General features: G+C 40.4%; 3 protein-coding genes across 6 annotated transcripts; 1 reads left to right on the top strand and 2 right to left on the bottom strand.

Moving 5' to 3' along the window:
* Positions 1–53: 53 nt before the first annotated feature.
* Positions 54–7,462, bottom strand: LOC137944106 (probable aquaporin TIP3-2). Of its 3 annotated transcripts, XM_068789636.1 has the most exons (4): positions 7,417–7,462; positions 1,142–1,222; positions 788–1,035; positions 54–664 (listed from the first exon to the last, which is right to left on the bottom strand). In XM_068789636.1, the coding sequence occupies exons 1-4, from the start codon at positions 7,460–7,462 to the stop codon at positions 281–283; spliced, it is 759 nt and encodes a 252-aa protein (XP_068645737.1). In that variant the 3' UTR covers positions 54–280. The 3 variants fall into 3 exon arrangements, with proteins under 3 accessions (XP_068645737.1, XP_068645736.1, XP_068645735.1); XM_068789635.1 differs by lacking the exon at positions 7,417–7,462 and having other exon boundaries at positions 788–1,014; positions 1,109–1,315; XM_068789634.1 differs by lacking the exon at positions 7,417–7,462 and having other exon boundaries at positions 1,142–1,315.
* LOC137944444 (probable inactive receptor kinase At2g26730) lies at positions 2,090–4,327 on the bottom strand. The gene is made up of 3 exons (XM_068790131.1): positions 3,475–4,327; positions 2,875–3,264; positions 2,090–2,739 (listed from the first exon to the last, which is right to left on the bottom strand). The coding sequence occupies exons 1-3, from the start codon at positions 4,325–4,327 to the stop codon at positions 2,090–2,092; spliced, it is 1,893 nt and encodes a 630-aa protein (XP_068646232.1).
* Positions 7,257–14,719, top strand: LOC137944105 (uncharacterized). Of its 2 annotated transcripts, none has more exons than XM_068789633.1 (5): positions 7,257–7,533; positions 8,272–8,431; positions 10,034–10,598; positions 10,730–10,902; positions 14,188–14,719. In XM_068789633.1, exons 1-5 carry the CDS (start codon positions 7,461–7,463, stop codon positions 14,297–14,299), a joined length of 1,083 nt encoding a protein of 360 aa, XP_068645734.1. In that variant the 5' UTR covers positions 7,257–7,460; the 3' UTR covers positions 14,300–14,719. The 2 variants fall into 2 exon arrangements, with proteins under 2 accessions (XP_068645734.1, XP_068645733.1); XM_068789632.1 differs by having other exon boundaries at positions 10,034–10,604.
* Positions 14,720–15,849: the final 1,130 nt, after the last annotated feature.

Genomic DNA, 15,849 nt, shown 5'->3' with positions numbered 1-15,849 from the left:
AATACGATTCAGGTGAGGAAGTTGTGGCATTTTCATTTTATTGACAAACCAACCTCAATCAAAATGACTACCGAGCATAAAAACGCATAACAGAGACTCCTTCCTCTCGGTTCAGTACACACCATAAAAAGGACAGAAAAGGGGGAAGAAATACAAAAGCTGGAAGCAAGCACGCAGCAACTCGGCAATAAAACACAAAGGCGAAGGCAAAAGGCGATAAATCACAAGAGAAAGCAGCATGCAATGGTGCAAATTCAAAATTTTATGCCAGTACTTGGAACTAGTAATCTTCTGGGGCCAAAGGCTGGTGAAGATGCGGAGTCTCTGCTGGAATTAGTAAGTACTCGTAAAAGAAAGCAGCGAGTGCTGCACCGCCGAAGGGACCGACCCAGTAAATCCAGTGGTGGTGCCACCTCCAGCCGACCAAGGCGGGCCCAAATGCTCGAGCAGGGTTCATGGAAGCGCCGTCGAATGGGCCTCCCACCAGAATGTTAGCCCCTACGATGAAGCCAATAGCAAGGGGCGCGATGGTCCCTAGAGCACCTCTTTTGGGATCGATCGCCGTCGCATACACCGTGTAGACCAGCCCGAACGTGAGTATGATCTCCAGCAGCAGTGCGTGAAACTCGCCAACACCAGCTGCCACAGTGAACCCCACCGGTCTCTGCATGTCATTGCATAATTAAACCCACATCGTCTTCTTCATTGTATTCCTCTTCGATCTCGTATTGCAGAACATGTAACACGAAGAACAAACAGCAGATTTTTATTTTTTTATTTTACTTACCATGCCATCTGTGGTGAACCTGAGCATCAGAGAGGCTAATATGGCGCCAAGGAGCTGGGCGACCCAGTAATAGACGGATCGCAGAAGAGAGATCCGGCCACCCACCAGAGCGCCCAAGGTGACGGCAGGGTTGACGTGTCCCCCTGAGTTGTTGAGTCCAACTGCCACCGCCACAAACAGAGCCAACGCGTGTGCTAGAGCCACCGCCACCAGCCCTGAAGCAGGAGCTTTGCCTTGATACATCTTACCTGCACGGCCGTTCATACATGCATGAATGGGAATGTTAATTAGAAGAGAGAGGAAAAAATGAAGGCTTAAGACGGATTCCTGAATTGTTGTGGAAGTAATACCGACCGAGGGCCAGGACGGAGCCTTCTCCGGCAAAAACGAAGATGAAAGTGGATACAAATTCAGAGAGGGTGGCACGAATGGAATCTGGGTGTGTGGCCTCATCAGCACGGCCGAATGCAAATCTACGAGCAGACATGGCGGAGAAGTATTCCTTATCACTTGTTCTGCTGCGACCACTCGAAGGTTGGCGGAAGGAATTTGCATGCAATTGCAGAGGAGAGGAGACGGAGATAGGAGGTAGGAGGCAGAGCCGACTTAAATTGGGCAAGGGGTTGGGCGATGCGGACACGTGGGAAATGACTGTATGCGAAGGGCGGCACGTAGGGAAATGTGTTGTCTGGTGGCTCTTCAGTATCGACTCTCGACGGATGGTGCTCATCAGCTGTCTCTGACTACATATATTGACAAAAAAACTGAACCACCTTCCCAGCTCAAATCCTTTCTTGTCGTTTTTCACTACCCTTGATCGTATAGCATCAATTCAGAGTCCTCTTCTCCATTTGGAACCAAATCTTTTAAAACTGACCCAGAAAAATGTCCGAGATAAGATGGATAATAAGACAGATTGGAACTGATTGCTAGCTTTTTACATGAATGATTCTAACTGATTAGGATGACATGGGCTCAGCAGCTCCTGTCTGCTTCTTTGTTCAGTATCGGCAATGAAAATCTGGACCTTCTGAAAAAATGCAGAGGCCTGAACTTTATATTTTGAGCAAAAGCAAGGAAAATTTGTTGGCTTCGCTTCTAAATTTCTAGTTTCCACCATTGTTTTGTTCAGAAGAACTCTACGTCGACTCGGATTTGATCTTTCATAGATTCATGAAAGAGTTATTAAATTCAACATCAGAAAAAAATGTCGAAATGTGGAGTGAACATAATTCCGACTTCTGGGTCAATGAATTAACTAATTTTCGACAAAATATCACCGTTCACGTAAGCAATATGTTTCTAATCCGTTTTCTCTAATCCTGCGCTTTCTGAACTCTGGCTCTCTGTCTGAGGCTCGGCAGGGTTGGTCTCCTGCTTCATCTCTTCAATCCTCCTCAGCACTTCGCTCATCTTTGGACGCTGCTCTGGAGTCACATTCGTGCACTGGAGAGCGATTTCCGTCAGCTTAAGCATGTCCCCGTGCCCTTCCTTGGCACCCACTATCTCCAAATCCAGTATCTCCGTCGACCAGTCCTGTTTCACGACTTCTCTGACCCACTCAGACAAATCATCAGATGGGCCTTCAATAACCGGCGAGAATTCACCTGGGATCCGACCAGTGACGACCTCCAGTAGAAGGATACCGAAGCAGTAGACATCGACCTTGTGGTTCAGTTTCTTGCCTTGCGAGACTTCGGGTGATCTTACCATGGCAAGCTTCTCCATGGATTTTCTGGAGGAGAGGAGCGGTTGGAACCCGAAATCTGTGAGCTTTGGCTGGTATCTCCCCTCGTGCCGTGAGATGAGAACGTTGGACGACTTCAGGTTTGCATGGGGGACCTTGTGAGATGGTAAGGATTGGTGCAGGTAAGCCAAGCCCTTCGCTATGCCTTCGACAATGGACAGGCGGGCAGCCCAGTCCAAGGGCACTCTACCTGCACTTCTGTATCCTGTACAAGTAATACTCTCTCAGTTGCTCCGCTCAACTAACTGGAAAATCCGAGCTCGTAAATGATTAACGTTTCAGTCACTCTCATGATTAGATTACAAGATGAGGGCAAGAAAGAGGGGCCAAGAGGGAGTACCATGTAGCAGTTCAAACAAGCTTCCGTCAGGGATATACTCATAGACGACCAGCTTCTCCTCCTTGGAGTAGTAGAAAGAGATAATCTGTACCAAGTTCTCGTGCTTCATCTTCCCAATTAGATGCATCTGTTGAACAAAGTCTTTCCTGCTCAGTCCATTCATATCTTTAAGCCTCTTGACTGTGACTACTGAACCGGACTCCAACACCGCTTTGTAGGTGCTTCCTAGCTTTCCCTTCCCCATGAGCACTGCAGAAGCCCTCAGGAGGTCGTCCAGATCGAAGACTGGCCTTTCCTTGTCGAAGAATTCCATTTCGATTCTTCTCTCTGGATCCATGTAGCTCTCTGAGCTTCGAGTATTCTTCTGAGAGGACTCCCCAGAGACTTCCCCTGCAGACAGAGTGAACAGAAATCCAGACGCATATTCTTTGACGATTAAAAACAAAAATGAGAATGACCATCTAGTGAATCGAGATTTGGGTCCCTTTTTTCAGATACAAAAGCATTTCTTTGGAGGTAATTTAGGTATTGAGACATGAAAACGGATTTAAGAAACGAAGAACACTGGTTTCTATAATGACAAAGAGATGAGTTGCTTACCCGATTCGTCCGCTTTTGCTTCCTTCCGGTGGGCTCTCCGATGGTAACACAAGAACAGCAGCATTAGGCCGATAGGAACCAACAGTGCTGCCACGGCAATCAGCACTATAATCCATATTCTCAGCATCTTATTCTTTGATGGGGTTGACCCTGAATCTGAAGGTGCCGGAGATAGCGGTGGTGGGGTATCCCCGGGACCTGGAGGAACAAAAGGACATTTCTTTGCCAAAGGATTCCCGCATAGCCCCGAGTTCCGGTCATACGAACTGCTGGGAAACTTCGTAAGCACTGGTGTTTGTGGAATTAAGCCTTCCAGCTGGTTATGGGAGACGTTGAACACCACTAAACTCTGCTGATCGAATGGCGGAATTTCCCCAGTAAGGTGATTCTCTTCTAGTTCTAGCCTTTCCAGACCCTGCAATTCGGTGTACTCTAAAGGGATAGAACCAGAGAAGCTATTTTGTGAAAAAATCACGTTCTGTAAATGATTGAGGTTTGTGAGATTAGGAAGATGACCGAAGAGAGAATTATTTCTGAAGCTAAGTACGCTCAAGTATGTGATGTTCTGAAGAAACGTTGGCGGAAGAAAACCCGTCATTTCAACCCCTTCAAGAAGTATATGGATCACATGGGAGTTGAGACATTCAATCCCAACCCATTTGCTGCTGTTGTCGATGCAAGGCGGACCCGTCCAAACAGAATGCAGATCTAGATTAGAATGTATGGATTCTCTCAATTGAATTAAAGCTTCCCTCTCGCTGGAGTAGTACTCTTCTATCCCGATCGCAGTGATAACCGGCGATTGAATGGCCCCAACAAAGTAGCAGATGAAGATGATAAGGCCGAAGTTCATGATGCATAATATCCGACTGAAACATGCTCAAAATGGATCACTTGTAAGCGAGTTTAATTGTCGCATCAATCCACTGTCGGCTACAGAATCGTAGACATAATTGATATAATCCGCTATGAGCGATAGGAATCTCTTTTCCGTTTTGTACATGCTTTGACGAAATCGGCAAGGCAAGCTAGCTGGGATTCGAGGTCGAAGACATTGGAAGCGTAGACATCAAGAAAAAAACGGCAGACTTCCAGAAATACAAGAACAACAGATAATCCTATTTGACCGCTTTGATTTGGAAGCAGGCGATTGAGGTTGAGCAGATGTGAGAACCAAGCCGGAACAAGAATATTGAATGCTTTCCATCATCGTTTTGATCTTCAAAGGAAGATGAGCAATTGCAACAACGTAGAAGGCCTCAGCCGTCCGTCCAATTAATTAATCTCGAGTCAAGGAGAAGCTAGTAATTAACAATATTGAAAAAGTACTTAGTTTAAGAGTGCGTCAGCATCACTCAAACAACTTTAATATTCCTCAATACCAAATCTCTTTAATGGGATTTCAACTATTTCCGAAAAAAAATTTCTCCTGTCCTCTATTCTCTTCCTCCTGTCTTGTCGTTCCACATCCTTGTTTCCGTTTCAGTTCGACCCGCCAGGCACCATTGTGCGGAGGTCCTCCACCATGATTTCGTGTTTTTTGGCACAGTTTTATGAGGAACTCCACAGGTATGATTTCTCCTTTGATTTTCACTTTATGTTTGACAGTGAGGCATTCTTATCGACAGTACCGCATCTTCTACACCAACATTTTCGTCAATGTGAACCAGTAAACAATCCAGCCATTTTTTCCACAAGTTAGAAGAGTTGTTCGACGATCATTGTATCAACTACAGTCGAAACTCAGACATCGCCCAGGATGGCAGCCATGATTTCGATTGCGACTTGTCTCTGTTTTTTTTTTTTTTCCCTCACTGTTGCCTTGCCTCGGTAACTGAAAGGGTTAACACAGAACAAGAAAAGAACCTCTGAATTGACCCGCTTCCAAGTGATATCGTATCACCTAATGTCTTTCCGAGCGAAACTTGTGGTTAGAGAACTTTCTAGTGAAGTTTATGCGAAATTTAGGATGACGAATCAATGTATTTGGCAATCTCTTTTGAGTATCTGGTTGTATGGATAGGAAGGAGATGTATTTGGTGGCTTTTTAATTGAATCTTGTGACTGAAAACCCTTTAAGTTTTGTTAGAAAACTATGATGATGACAGCGTGAAGGTAATTATTCCTTTATTTGGGTAACCTTTTGGCTTCGGCTTAAGAATTTTGATGCTTGACGACTACGAGGTAAGGAAAATAAAGAAGTTGCAGAGGAAACAGGAGCTAATTGACGATTCCATCTTTCAAGAGGTCGAGGATCAAACTGTTGGATGAAGAGAAACGACCACCAATTCTTCTCATCGTCAAACTAACACAAAAAACAACTTTACATATCATTTTTCATTGCACACATTAACACAAAAACAGTAATTCATTTTCAAAATCACTTTTTACAACACTCTCAAAGTGCACTAACCCCCCCATAAGATATATATATCTCTTATTCACGTTAAAAAACAAAGAAAAACATATATCTGATTTTGTTCATCATTCAAAAACCGGCCCCTTGCTTAAGTATGAAGAAACATAGAAGAGGATGCAATAATACGTTGAGAGCTATCCTTCCCTAATATTCATCTTTTTACTTTCTATGCTAGAGTGACGAGTCTGTCGAAAGAAGATGAAATAGTATGGCTTTTATAGAGCCGTTGTTATTACCTTAACTGTCATGCTGCGAAAACCGTCGACTTTTGTAGCAGAAATTTCGATTGAGAAACGGACAAGTTGGTCGATATGACAGATGATATTACGATACGCAATCTATTATGATATCTAATATTTTGGTGAAATATCAATAAAAATTGATAGTTACCACCTTAGCTTAGTATTGCCAACAAACATTTTTGTAACGGTGTATCATCTTTACGAGTCGAGCCGAGCCAAGCTCGAACTTATATATATTCGAGTTTGGTTTGATTTGAATACTTCAAACTCGAGTTCGAACTCGAACACAACCTCGAGCCCAAAATTTTTAATTGAGATTAAGCTCGAGCTCGAACCGGGTTTGAACTCCAACTTATATTCAAAACTACAAAAATAAATAAAGAGAATATTATGATGAACTTAATACCATTGACTTGCGAGCTATCACATAGGAGTCCAAGACTTTATAATGGAACATACTAATGCATAATAACCAACTTAATAAACCTAAAAGAAAGAGCAAACACCTTTATCAAATAGTGTTTATTCCGTTGACAAATAACAACATTAGATGTTAAGGACTCTAAAAGGGTTAAATGATCGATCGTCTTGGAGGTTTGAGGTAAATAAGAGTAACTATCAACCAACTAAAGAGAAATATGACAAGAGCAATTAGAGTAAAGGTATTTTCATAAAAAAAATATATGATAATGAGTCGGTTCACGAGCAAACAAGTCAAGCTTGGAAATCTCAAGTTTGATGTGCTATACTTAACAAACTTTATTTCAAGTTTGAACTTGATCTGAACTCATGTAAAATCTGAATTGAGCCAAGCTTTTTACGAGCGGTTTATGAGCCGGTTTGGCTTAATGCCCCCCCTAAGTCTTACTAAGTCATCATAACGGTCATGTTACGGGTTCTCTGCATAACGGTGAGCAATGGGACTGAGTCTCAATTGAGTGGACTCTGACTCAATTGGCGAGTTGAGTCGTTGGACTTAAGTGGTTCTCAATGATAATTTATATCTCTAATCTGCCGTCGTAACTCCTAAAAGCCGACAAGTACTCTACAATCCAGACGCGGTAGCGAGTACACTACTGAGTCGAGACGACCGAAAGCGAAGAAGTTCCACAGAAATATGAAATCCCTCTGAACCTCGATCCGACGTTCAAAAATTAAAACCCTAGTGTAAGTTTTTGAAGGGTGCAAATGGCGCTTTTTCTGTGAGAACTCTGGAGCGTCCCCTGCAATCTGATCGATTGATATCTGGCGGTCTCCACCTTCGCTCATGTTGCAATCAGCCTAAAGACTCTGTTTTTCCTCGACTTCCTATTTTGAGTGACACCATGCAGGCTGCAGGCAGGCGGGCCATCTTTACTCCCAACAGCTCCGCTGCTCGGCTTCCTGATTCTGTTACCGGTACTGAGAACTATTCTTCCCTCCTTCCTCTCCCTCTCTTATACTGTAGTGACGAGTAATTGCAAAACAGTTTGATTGGATTCCCCAGTGACCTTCTCGCTTCTGCCTAGTGTATGATTTCTGTGGGTTCCTAACTGTCTCGCTGTTACGACCATACAAAACTGCATCCATTCTGAGATCCAAAGGTTTGAATTTCGTAGATTGTGCTTCTCTTAATTAAGATACTTGAAATCAATGGAAACATCAACCTGCAACCTGGATGACAACAACTTTGCCCCATTCGAAACTATACACTCTATTTTTCCTCGGGTGTTATGTCATACCAGAATCAGAAGTTTGGTCAAACATGTCATTAGGTAACCCTCAAAACAGTCCAGAGAATAAGAAGAGAACCTGACATAAGGTCTAATGCTTAATTGGAGCCATTTACTTTATCAACTTCTCAAGCGAAGTGTGCGTTGTTAGGTTGCTTAGCCTCGTATCTGCAATTACTCTTGTGAGGTCATACTGAAAATTTGTCAGATTCACTTATTCATCCTGAAGTGGTACATTATGTTCATTAGTATATATGACTTTGGAGCTGGAGAACGAGAAACAACTTATAAGATATCATAGCTGGTTTATGTTATAAATTATTCCACTTTTTCATCCCTGGCAATTAAATTTTGGTGGGGTTTTTTTTTTAAAAAAAATTTACTCTAGGATGATCATGTCGCTGACCCCTGATAACTTTGCCAGCATTTGACGAGATATCCAGTGCAGCAAGGGGATCAAACATTTGGAGGCGTGGAAGATCATTTGCTGCCACAGTTCCTTCTGACTTTGCAAAACCTCAGGGAGGCAATCGAAGAGTATCCAAAGAAGAGCGGCATGCTATGCTTAAATCTTTTGTTGACAAGTACGATTATATGTGGATTATTGAAAATATTCTGGATTCCTATTTTACTTGATTTGTTTCTTAGCTGTCAAGATGCGCTGGGAACAGTAGTAACTTGCTGTGTGTGACCACACTAGCATCCTGACTGCTAGCATTTTCTTCTGACCATCTGATGAGGGTTTGATGCACATCTGGGCTTCAGGTTTCCTCAACTTCTGTGATTCTGGGAAAAAAAAAGTTTTACAAATTCCAAGCAGGGGTAAATGTATGGGCTATTTTGAGAGAAGAGTTGAGGCTTCAAGTTTCACAGTCATGTTTTTGCCCCATTCAGCCCTGATGGAATTACAAAGCAGAAGGAAAGTGCATTTCTGATCTGTTAGGTTTTTAATTTTAAAATAACTAAAATAAAATTGGTTTGATAAAGATCCCGCATTCTTATAAATAATAACTTTTGTTGCAATAGGCGATCATTTACAATTTTATGTTGTATTACTTACATTGCAGTTATACACTATTTTGATTTCCCAGCTCCCTGTTTTGGAGTTAAAATCTCTTAGAATTTTTGAAATTGTTGATGTCACAGTAAATTTCTTTTGTTTCTGGAATTATGTACCAAGATCAGCTAATAGCTTGGCTGACTCTCTTGCTATGGAGGGGTCCACCAATCTCTCATTGTAGAGCCCCCCTCCTCTTGAGTGGCTTTCTGTTTTTCTTGACTTCAGACTTGGAAATACACCCTTTTCTCCAAAAAATAAAAATAAAAATAAGAAACATTAGAATTAGCCGGTTACCTTAAAAGGGAACTAGATTATCTTTGTATTTGTGTTAATTTTAAAATCTCTCATCATCCCTCCCCCTCAAAACAAAAAAAAAAAGAAAAAAAAAAAAAGAAAGAATTATCAGTGGGAGCCTTATGTTTTCTCTTTGTTCAATCTTTCAAAACTTTGTGTACACTGTCATCCTATAGAGTGCCATGTTTTCATTTGGAAATTTTCCAATTAAAGAATGTCAGATTATACACTCAATTTCAATTGTTTTAATCTTATGTTATAGATTCATTATTTTAATTATTTCTTAGAAGTTCCAAAACTTAGTAGCATGATTTTTATAAGTAGGATTTGTGGATTGTTCATTGCATCTTTTTTTTTTTTTTTTTTTGGCTTTGGAAGTTAGCAAAGAAACCTTTGCCAGTTGACAAATATAATTTGTCACTCATAATTGCACCTGGCAGTTCGATTGGTAAAGAATTTTGAGGTCTTTCGAGTATCGTATTCTTTTAAAATGTATCTCTAAGTTTTCCTCACTTGTTTGTTGCGTGAAGGTCTAGTTCTCTGATTGGCTAGGAACTATAAGAGTCTTAAGTTGTAATATCTCCTGCTGTTTAAATGACAAAACAAATTTCATTCATGTGGGTTTACAGTAAAAATCACTAGGTCAAGGTATCTTTTGGAAAAATAGCTAACCTAGGAATACTTTATTGGCCTTGGTATTATTGAGGCAACTCAATGTTGTAAGAATTAGGCAATTAAATAATTTGGATTTTTGATTCCGATAAAGCACGTCAAAATCGTCGACACTGACTGAGAGCTGCTATCGTTGTTGCTATGATGTTGTTTTCTGCAGGTACAGGGCTTCAAATGAAGGAAGGTTTCCTTCTATTTCTCATGCCGTGAAAGAAGTCGGTGGCTCTTACTACGTGGCGAGAAAGATCCTACAGGAAATTGAACATTCATATAAAGTGCTGCCTGCTTCCAAGAAAGATGATGTGCCAGTGGGGAATGCGAGAGTAGATGGTCACCAGCCTTTTGAAGTGAAAAAAAAGTCTCAAATTTTTAAGATTGAGAAGCATGCTGTGAAGACTTACATTATAGAAAAAGAAAAGCATGTTGCTGGTGGAGGGATTGAGAAGATCACAGAGGAAAAAGTTGCAGACCATAGTGTAATAGCTAGAAGAGATTCCTTCAATGAGCCAATTGTGGAAGGTGTTGAAATTCCCAGCCAGACTGGGGAGAGTTCATACAACTCCTTGCTGGGAAAAGGAAAAGAAGACAACAATTTCCATCCAAGGCAGACTGCTGAAATCTCCCTGGGCATTAAAGAGGGCCCCAGTGGGCTGTGGCAGTCTGATATATCTATAGGTAGCAGTGAGACTACTAAGACAAGTCTCACTTCTTCGAAAACATCCAGTGTAAAAGTTATTTTCTTTACATTGATGTTTCATATCTCTTTTATTCGTATGCTGTGCTGCAAATTACATTCATTTAATTTGCTAGATTTTGATTCATTTTTCTTCTGCATGTTCTTGTTTTGACTGCTCAGATTACTACTGCTGGAGCACATAAGAAACAGATAAAATTGAAAAATGAGGCAGAAGTTTTACGTTTTAGAAAAAATGATAATGCTCCAGAAAGGTTGCATGATTCAGTTGGTTTGAATAGCACATCTACACAAAGAACTGGTCATGAAGATTCTCAATCAGATGACACTCATGGGTATGTATGTTGGCCATCTTTTCTATTATCTTTGCAACTAGATTGTTGTGTAATGCATCTTAGAAAAAAAAGAACCAAATCTTGAAATGGTCAAGTAAAGCTTGAAAAAGTTGGATGCTGTAAATTGCTTACGCATTGACATTATTATCTTGTATAACTGAATAAAATTCCAAATCAATGGATAATATTTTGAAATGATGAATGGATAATATTTTTTGAAACGCCTAAGAAGTTCAAAGCAACTAGGATTACTGATCGTTTAAGTAGATCACTGGGTGTTTTGCAGTTGTCATCCTAAATTAATTGTAAATGCACTTTTTTTTTCAACAACTGCTACAAATAAAGACTTTTTAGAATAAAATAAAATAAAATAAAATAAGAAACAGGACAAGTAAAAATGCTTTCACATTTTTTTTGTGTATTTGTAATTTTTGAACCAGATTCAATCTCTTATTTTCCAGATTCATTTATTGTAATATTTCCAAATTCATCCTATATTAGAGGCTAGTTTAGCTCTAGAAATAAATCAACTTTTTTTTTATTTCGCATCCTACGTTGTATATATTGTAGCCATTGTAGTTGTGCTTAAATGAAATGAAGTAAGAACTTTGTATTCTTTATTTTATCATGGTATCAGAGTAGGCATCATGTCATAAGTTCGAATCCCGGAGGAGGTGACCTATGAAAAGGGCTACCCAGTGCCAGAGTGAGAATCATCACAAAGGTGAAAAGGACCACCTGGTTGGGAGTGGGAGTCGTCATAGAGTGGACCGCTATGGATGTTGGCATGGAAGTGTGGTGGATTGCTATGGTTTTGTAGGGCCCAACTTGGGGTATGGGCGTCAAGTTGGGCCAGCCTAGTATGGAATAGGTTTAAAGGTATAGCTTTCCGCATTCTATCAACTCTGGAGCTTTTGGCATATTGACTAGGTCCTAACATTTAGTATCAGAGCCTAGGCTTGTCGTCATAGAGTGGACCACTGTGGATGTTGGCATGGAAGTGTGGTGGATTGTTATGGTTTTATAGGGCCCAACTTGGGGTATGGGTGTCAAGTTGGGCCAGCCTAGTATGGAATAGGTTTAAAGGTATAGTTTTTCGCGTTCTATCAGCTTTGGAACTTTTGGTTTATTGGCTAGGTCATAACATTTAGTATCATAGCCTAGACTCTAAATCCTTTTTTTCACTGGCCTTCATTGCTGCCAGTCATCATTGTTTCCAATCTTCATTATCGATTTTTTTTTTTTTTCACCCCTTTACTGGCCTCTATTTGACGAAATCCTCTTACCGGCCTTCATCGCTAGACTTGGCTAGTGCAATGATGGGTTTCTCTTTCCTGTCGAGCTTCTCTACCACCTTCACCTTGTCATGTTGAAAGTTTTAGACACGTTGGAGACGGAGAGTGTTCTAGTTCCTACTAGGACTCAATCTTAAATTTGACTAGGTATGTGACAGTGTTCTTGGTAAATAACCTTTTCCTGGTTTTACTATAGCTTTTACTCTTGTTCGAGGGGCTGAAAGTCAAAAAGAGCTATTGGGTGACAAAGAATTTGATCATGAAAAGTCAACTATGGAAAGCTCAACAGTGGTGGGAACTAAAGTCGGTTTAAATGGTGGTGATAACAAGAAAGGGGTTGGGAAAGATAGAAGGTGGAGTAACTATTGCAATAAGCTCAGACATACCAAGGAATCAGGTTGGAAGTTACATGTCAAACCTCTGAATTGGAAGAACAAAGATGGTAAAAGTATGCAAGCAGCTACACAAAGTTAGGGAGCGGTTCATCCCAGTAGTTTCGACACACCTTTATTAAGTAAGGAACAATTTGAGCGTTTTTATGGACTATTAAATCAATCTAAATCTAATCCCAATACCTTTGCTACTAGTTTTCATCTATCGCCTTTAACTCTGCTTTTGATCACACACTATGGATAGTTGATTTAGGAGCTAGTGATTATATGACCAGTCTTTCTCGTTTGTTCTCGTCCTATACTTCTTGTCCAGGTAATCCTATAGTGTGTATTGTAAAAGGGTCTTTATCTTCAGTGTGGCGAGTCAATTCATGCACTCCCCTCTTGAGAAGCACTTACATGCACTTTATAGGATCCTCGGATGTCTTAAACGGACTCCAAGAAAGGGAATATTGTTAAAAAGAATGACAATGTATGTGTTGAGGCATTCATTAATGCTGGCTGGGCTGCAAGTATAGATGATAAGAAGTTTACATTTGGATATTACACCTCTTTAGGAAGAAATCTAGGGATGTGGAGAAGCAAAAAGCAAAATGTGGTGGCTAGTAGTAGTGCTGAAGCTGAGTTCCGGGTTGTTGCACAAGAGATATGTGAGCTTTTGTGGATAAAACGGCATCTAAGTGAGTTAAAGGTTATGTTCAACCAACCTATGAAGTTATACTTAAATAGCAAAGCAGTTATTAGTATGTCACATATTCCAGTACAGTATACCAGGACAAAGCACATTGAGATCAATTCGGTATTTTATCAAAGAGAAGCTAAATGAAGGAGTATTCTGTATTCCGTTTATTCCTACCAAATAACAGGTGGCAGATATCTTCACGAAGAGTCTTTAATCACAACAATTTGACTTCCTAATTGGCAAGTTGGGAATGCTTAACATTTATAAACCAGTTTGAGGGGGAGTATTGAATTATGTACAAATTCATTCTCTTATTGTCTAAATTCATTATTTGAAACATGTCTAGCTTCATTCTCTTATTGTCTAAGATTCATTTGTTGTAATATGCCCAGATTCATTGTCCAGATTTATCGTCTTTTGTCTAAGAATAAATCATTTTTTTTTTATTCATCATCCTATGTTGTATATATTGTAGTTGTGATTAAATGAAATGGAAAAAGAATTTTGTGTTCTTCATTTTCATTAGTAACATTGCTAAATAGAAAGATTTATGGAGAGGCAAATATCTGGAGTCCCTTGTTGTCTATTGACAATGATGTCTTAAAATTGTTGGTCCTTGTTTAACTGTTACCTCAAATGCTGCCTTTGTTAGTATCTGTTATCAGAAAGATGCTGCTTACCTGTGGTTTGGCACTTACTGGCAGTGTGAGATTTATCTCAAATGAGATAAATTCATATCTTGTCTTTGGAAATTTTTTAGATCTTCAATGATGATAACAAGTTTCTAGAGTTGGCAACCAAGTACTGTATGCGTAGTTGAGATTGAAATGTTGTGTTGCATGCTCCCTTTCTTTTTTTGTCCATTTATGTGTATTTTGCTCTCTTCTTCTAACCTGAAAAGACTCTGTTTGATTAGAGAGGCTTCCACAAAATTGGAGCACAAAGAACCAACGGAGAAGAGGTCAACGGTATGGGGAAATCTGAAGTCCTTTGCAGATGACTTCATCAATTTTTGGAGAAAAATGTAAATTTTGTCTGACGTGTTGACTAATTCTTCTATCAAATCATTATAGACGACTGGATTCACAGATCTTTCCCTCTCATTCCAAGGGTTCATTTTGCTTTCCATGCCAGGAAAATCACTGTATGAGAATGGTTTATTAGGTTTTGTAGGAGAAATTAGTAATCTTCTGTGAACCATTAGACTGTTGAATGAGGTAAGACTGACGTTGTGAAGTTGTTGAGGTTTTTCCTTCTCTGGATTTATGCTGGAAAAATCGATGTCTTCTGGTTACCTTACCCATGTCAAGACAGAAGTGGGCCAATTTTGTAAGAGCAGAGAATTGGGAGCAAGGAAAAGCCATCTTTTTTTCTTTTTTTCTTTTTTATTATTTGAAAGTTGTAAGGAACAGCTGCTGTGTATAAGTAAGAAATACATGTCTGTACCATTGCATCTTGTGTTGAGAAAAGCCACTTTGGAGGGGAAGAGGTACAACATCAACCGGAACCCATGGTTGAATGGAAATTAGCTTTATTTTATTTGTGAAAGTTGTGGGAGGAGAGATTAAAAAAGCAAAAAGAAAGAAGTGGGGAGAAGCCCAGTCATCCCTTTTTGTTCACTTTTGACAAAGAGGCTGTTCCCTTTGCTCCTATGTTGCGCAGGGGAAGGACCTCCCCTTGTTGTAAGTTAGAAAACAACACCCGTTTGCAGAGCTCCTCCACTGAAATTAGGCAATAGTTGGGAGGTATGTCTGGACTATGCATACTCAGAAAGAGGATCCTGAGCTTCAATGATCCCATAAGTTTTTTTTTTTTTTTTTTTTTAATTCAGTTATCCGGGCCATCAATCTGATGGATGATCACTTGAATGCTGGAGTCTGTTATACGTTTATCACTGAAGAATCCCTCCACTGAAAAACGAGCAGATTTTATTTTATTTTATTTAAAAAAAAAGAGAGAGAACAAAGGGCAATAGAATTCGTCTACAGCTGCTCCTGTTCACAAAACCAGTGGCATTGAGTAGCTGAATGCACATGAACTCACGTGTTAGACAATCACTGCACCTTCTCTTCTCTTCCTCAGAATCCTCGCTCCTCTCTCTCTGGCTATGGATCCTGTGAATAAGAAGAGAATTAAGCCCAGGTTTTATCGGAGATGCGAGTCTCTTGACGGATTTTTCTAAAGGATTACTTTTTGTATCAGGGGTAGGCTGTAGCAACCCAAAAATTCTCGAGGGCTGAGCGAGTGAAGGAATTTAATGCCCCACCGACTCGAGAGGAACCAAGGCGTAAATCCCGGGTCAAACCTCGGTTTCTCATCTTCGCGCCTTCGGAAGCAATTCCATGATCCGCTCAGCACCAGTCCCTGCTCACACAGATGCAACATGCAGGGTAGAACCAACCTTCTTTCTTCTTCCAACTTGCTACAGTTTAAGCTGAGGACTGTTTTAGTCTATCAAAGTTATGCTTGGGAGGCCGCGCAGGATTACAGTGTATTATTGTTAAAAATTAAATAACATCACCGCCGTCGGTCTCCGATCTAGAGAAGGCGTCGGTGCACGTCAGCTGGACAAACCCTA

This window comes from Aristolochia californica, unplaced genomic scaffold, assembly GCF_029961685.1.
Source record: "Aristolochia californica isolate CCGP_79_NKW_82.1479 unplaced genomic scaffold, dmAriCali1.0.hap1 SCAF_11, whole genome shotgun sequence".
NCBI classification, from domain to species: Eukaryota; Viridiplantae; Streptophyta; class Magnoliopsida; order Piperales; family Aristolochiaceae; genus Aristolochia; species Aristolochia californica.
This window is presented reverse-complemented; position numbering and strand designations above follow the sequence as displayed.

Bases quoted from the DNA above. Each gene is read 5' to 3' on its own strand.
- LOC137944106 (XM_068789635.1), bottom strand. From the start codon at position 1,274: ATGTCTGCTCGTAGATTTGCATTCGGCCGTGCTGATGAGGCCACACAC. The intron at 1,015-1,108 runs GTCTTAAGCCTT...ATCAAGGCAAAG, and splicing joins CCACAACAATTCAGGAATCC to CTCCTGCTTCAGGGCTGGTG. The intron at 665-787 runs GTAAGTAAAATA...AATGACATGCAG, and splicing joins GGTTCACCACAGATGGCATG to AGACCGGTGGGGTTCACTGT.
- LOC137944444 (XM_068790131.1), bottom strand. From the start codon at position 4,327: ATGAACTTCGGCCTTATCATCTTCATCTGCTACTTTGTTGGGGCCATT. The intron at 3,265-3,474 runs GTAAGCAACTCA...CTCTGTCTGCAG, and splicing joins AGCAAAAGCGGACGAATCGG to GGGAAGTCTCTGGGGAGTCC. The intron at 2,740-2,874 runs GTACTCCCTCTT...TTACTTGTACAG, and splicing joins CTTGTTTGAACTGCTACATG to GATACAGAAGTGCAGGTAGA.
- LOC137944105 (XM_068789632.1), top strand. From the start codon at position 7,461: ATGCAGGCTGCAGGCAGGCGGGCCATCTTTACTCCCAACAGCTCCGCT. The intron at 7,534-8,271 runs GTACTGAGAACT...TAACTTTGCCAG, and splicing joins GCTTCCTGATTCTGTTACCG to CATTTGACGAGATATCCAGT. The intron at 8,432-10,033 runs GTACGATTATAT...TGTTTTCTGCAG, and splicing joins CTTAAATCTTTTGTTGACAA to GTACAGGGCTTCAAATGAAG.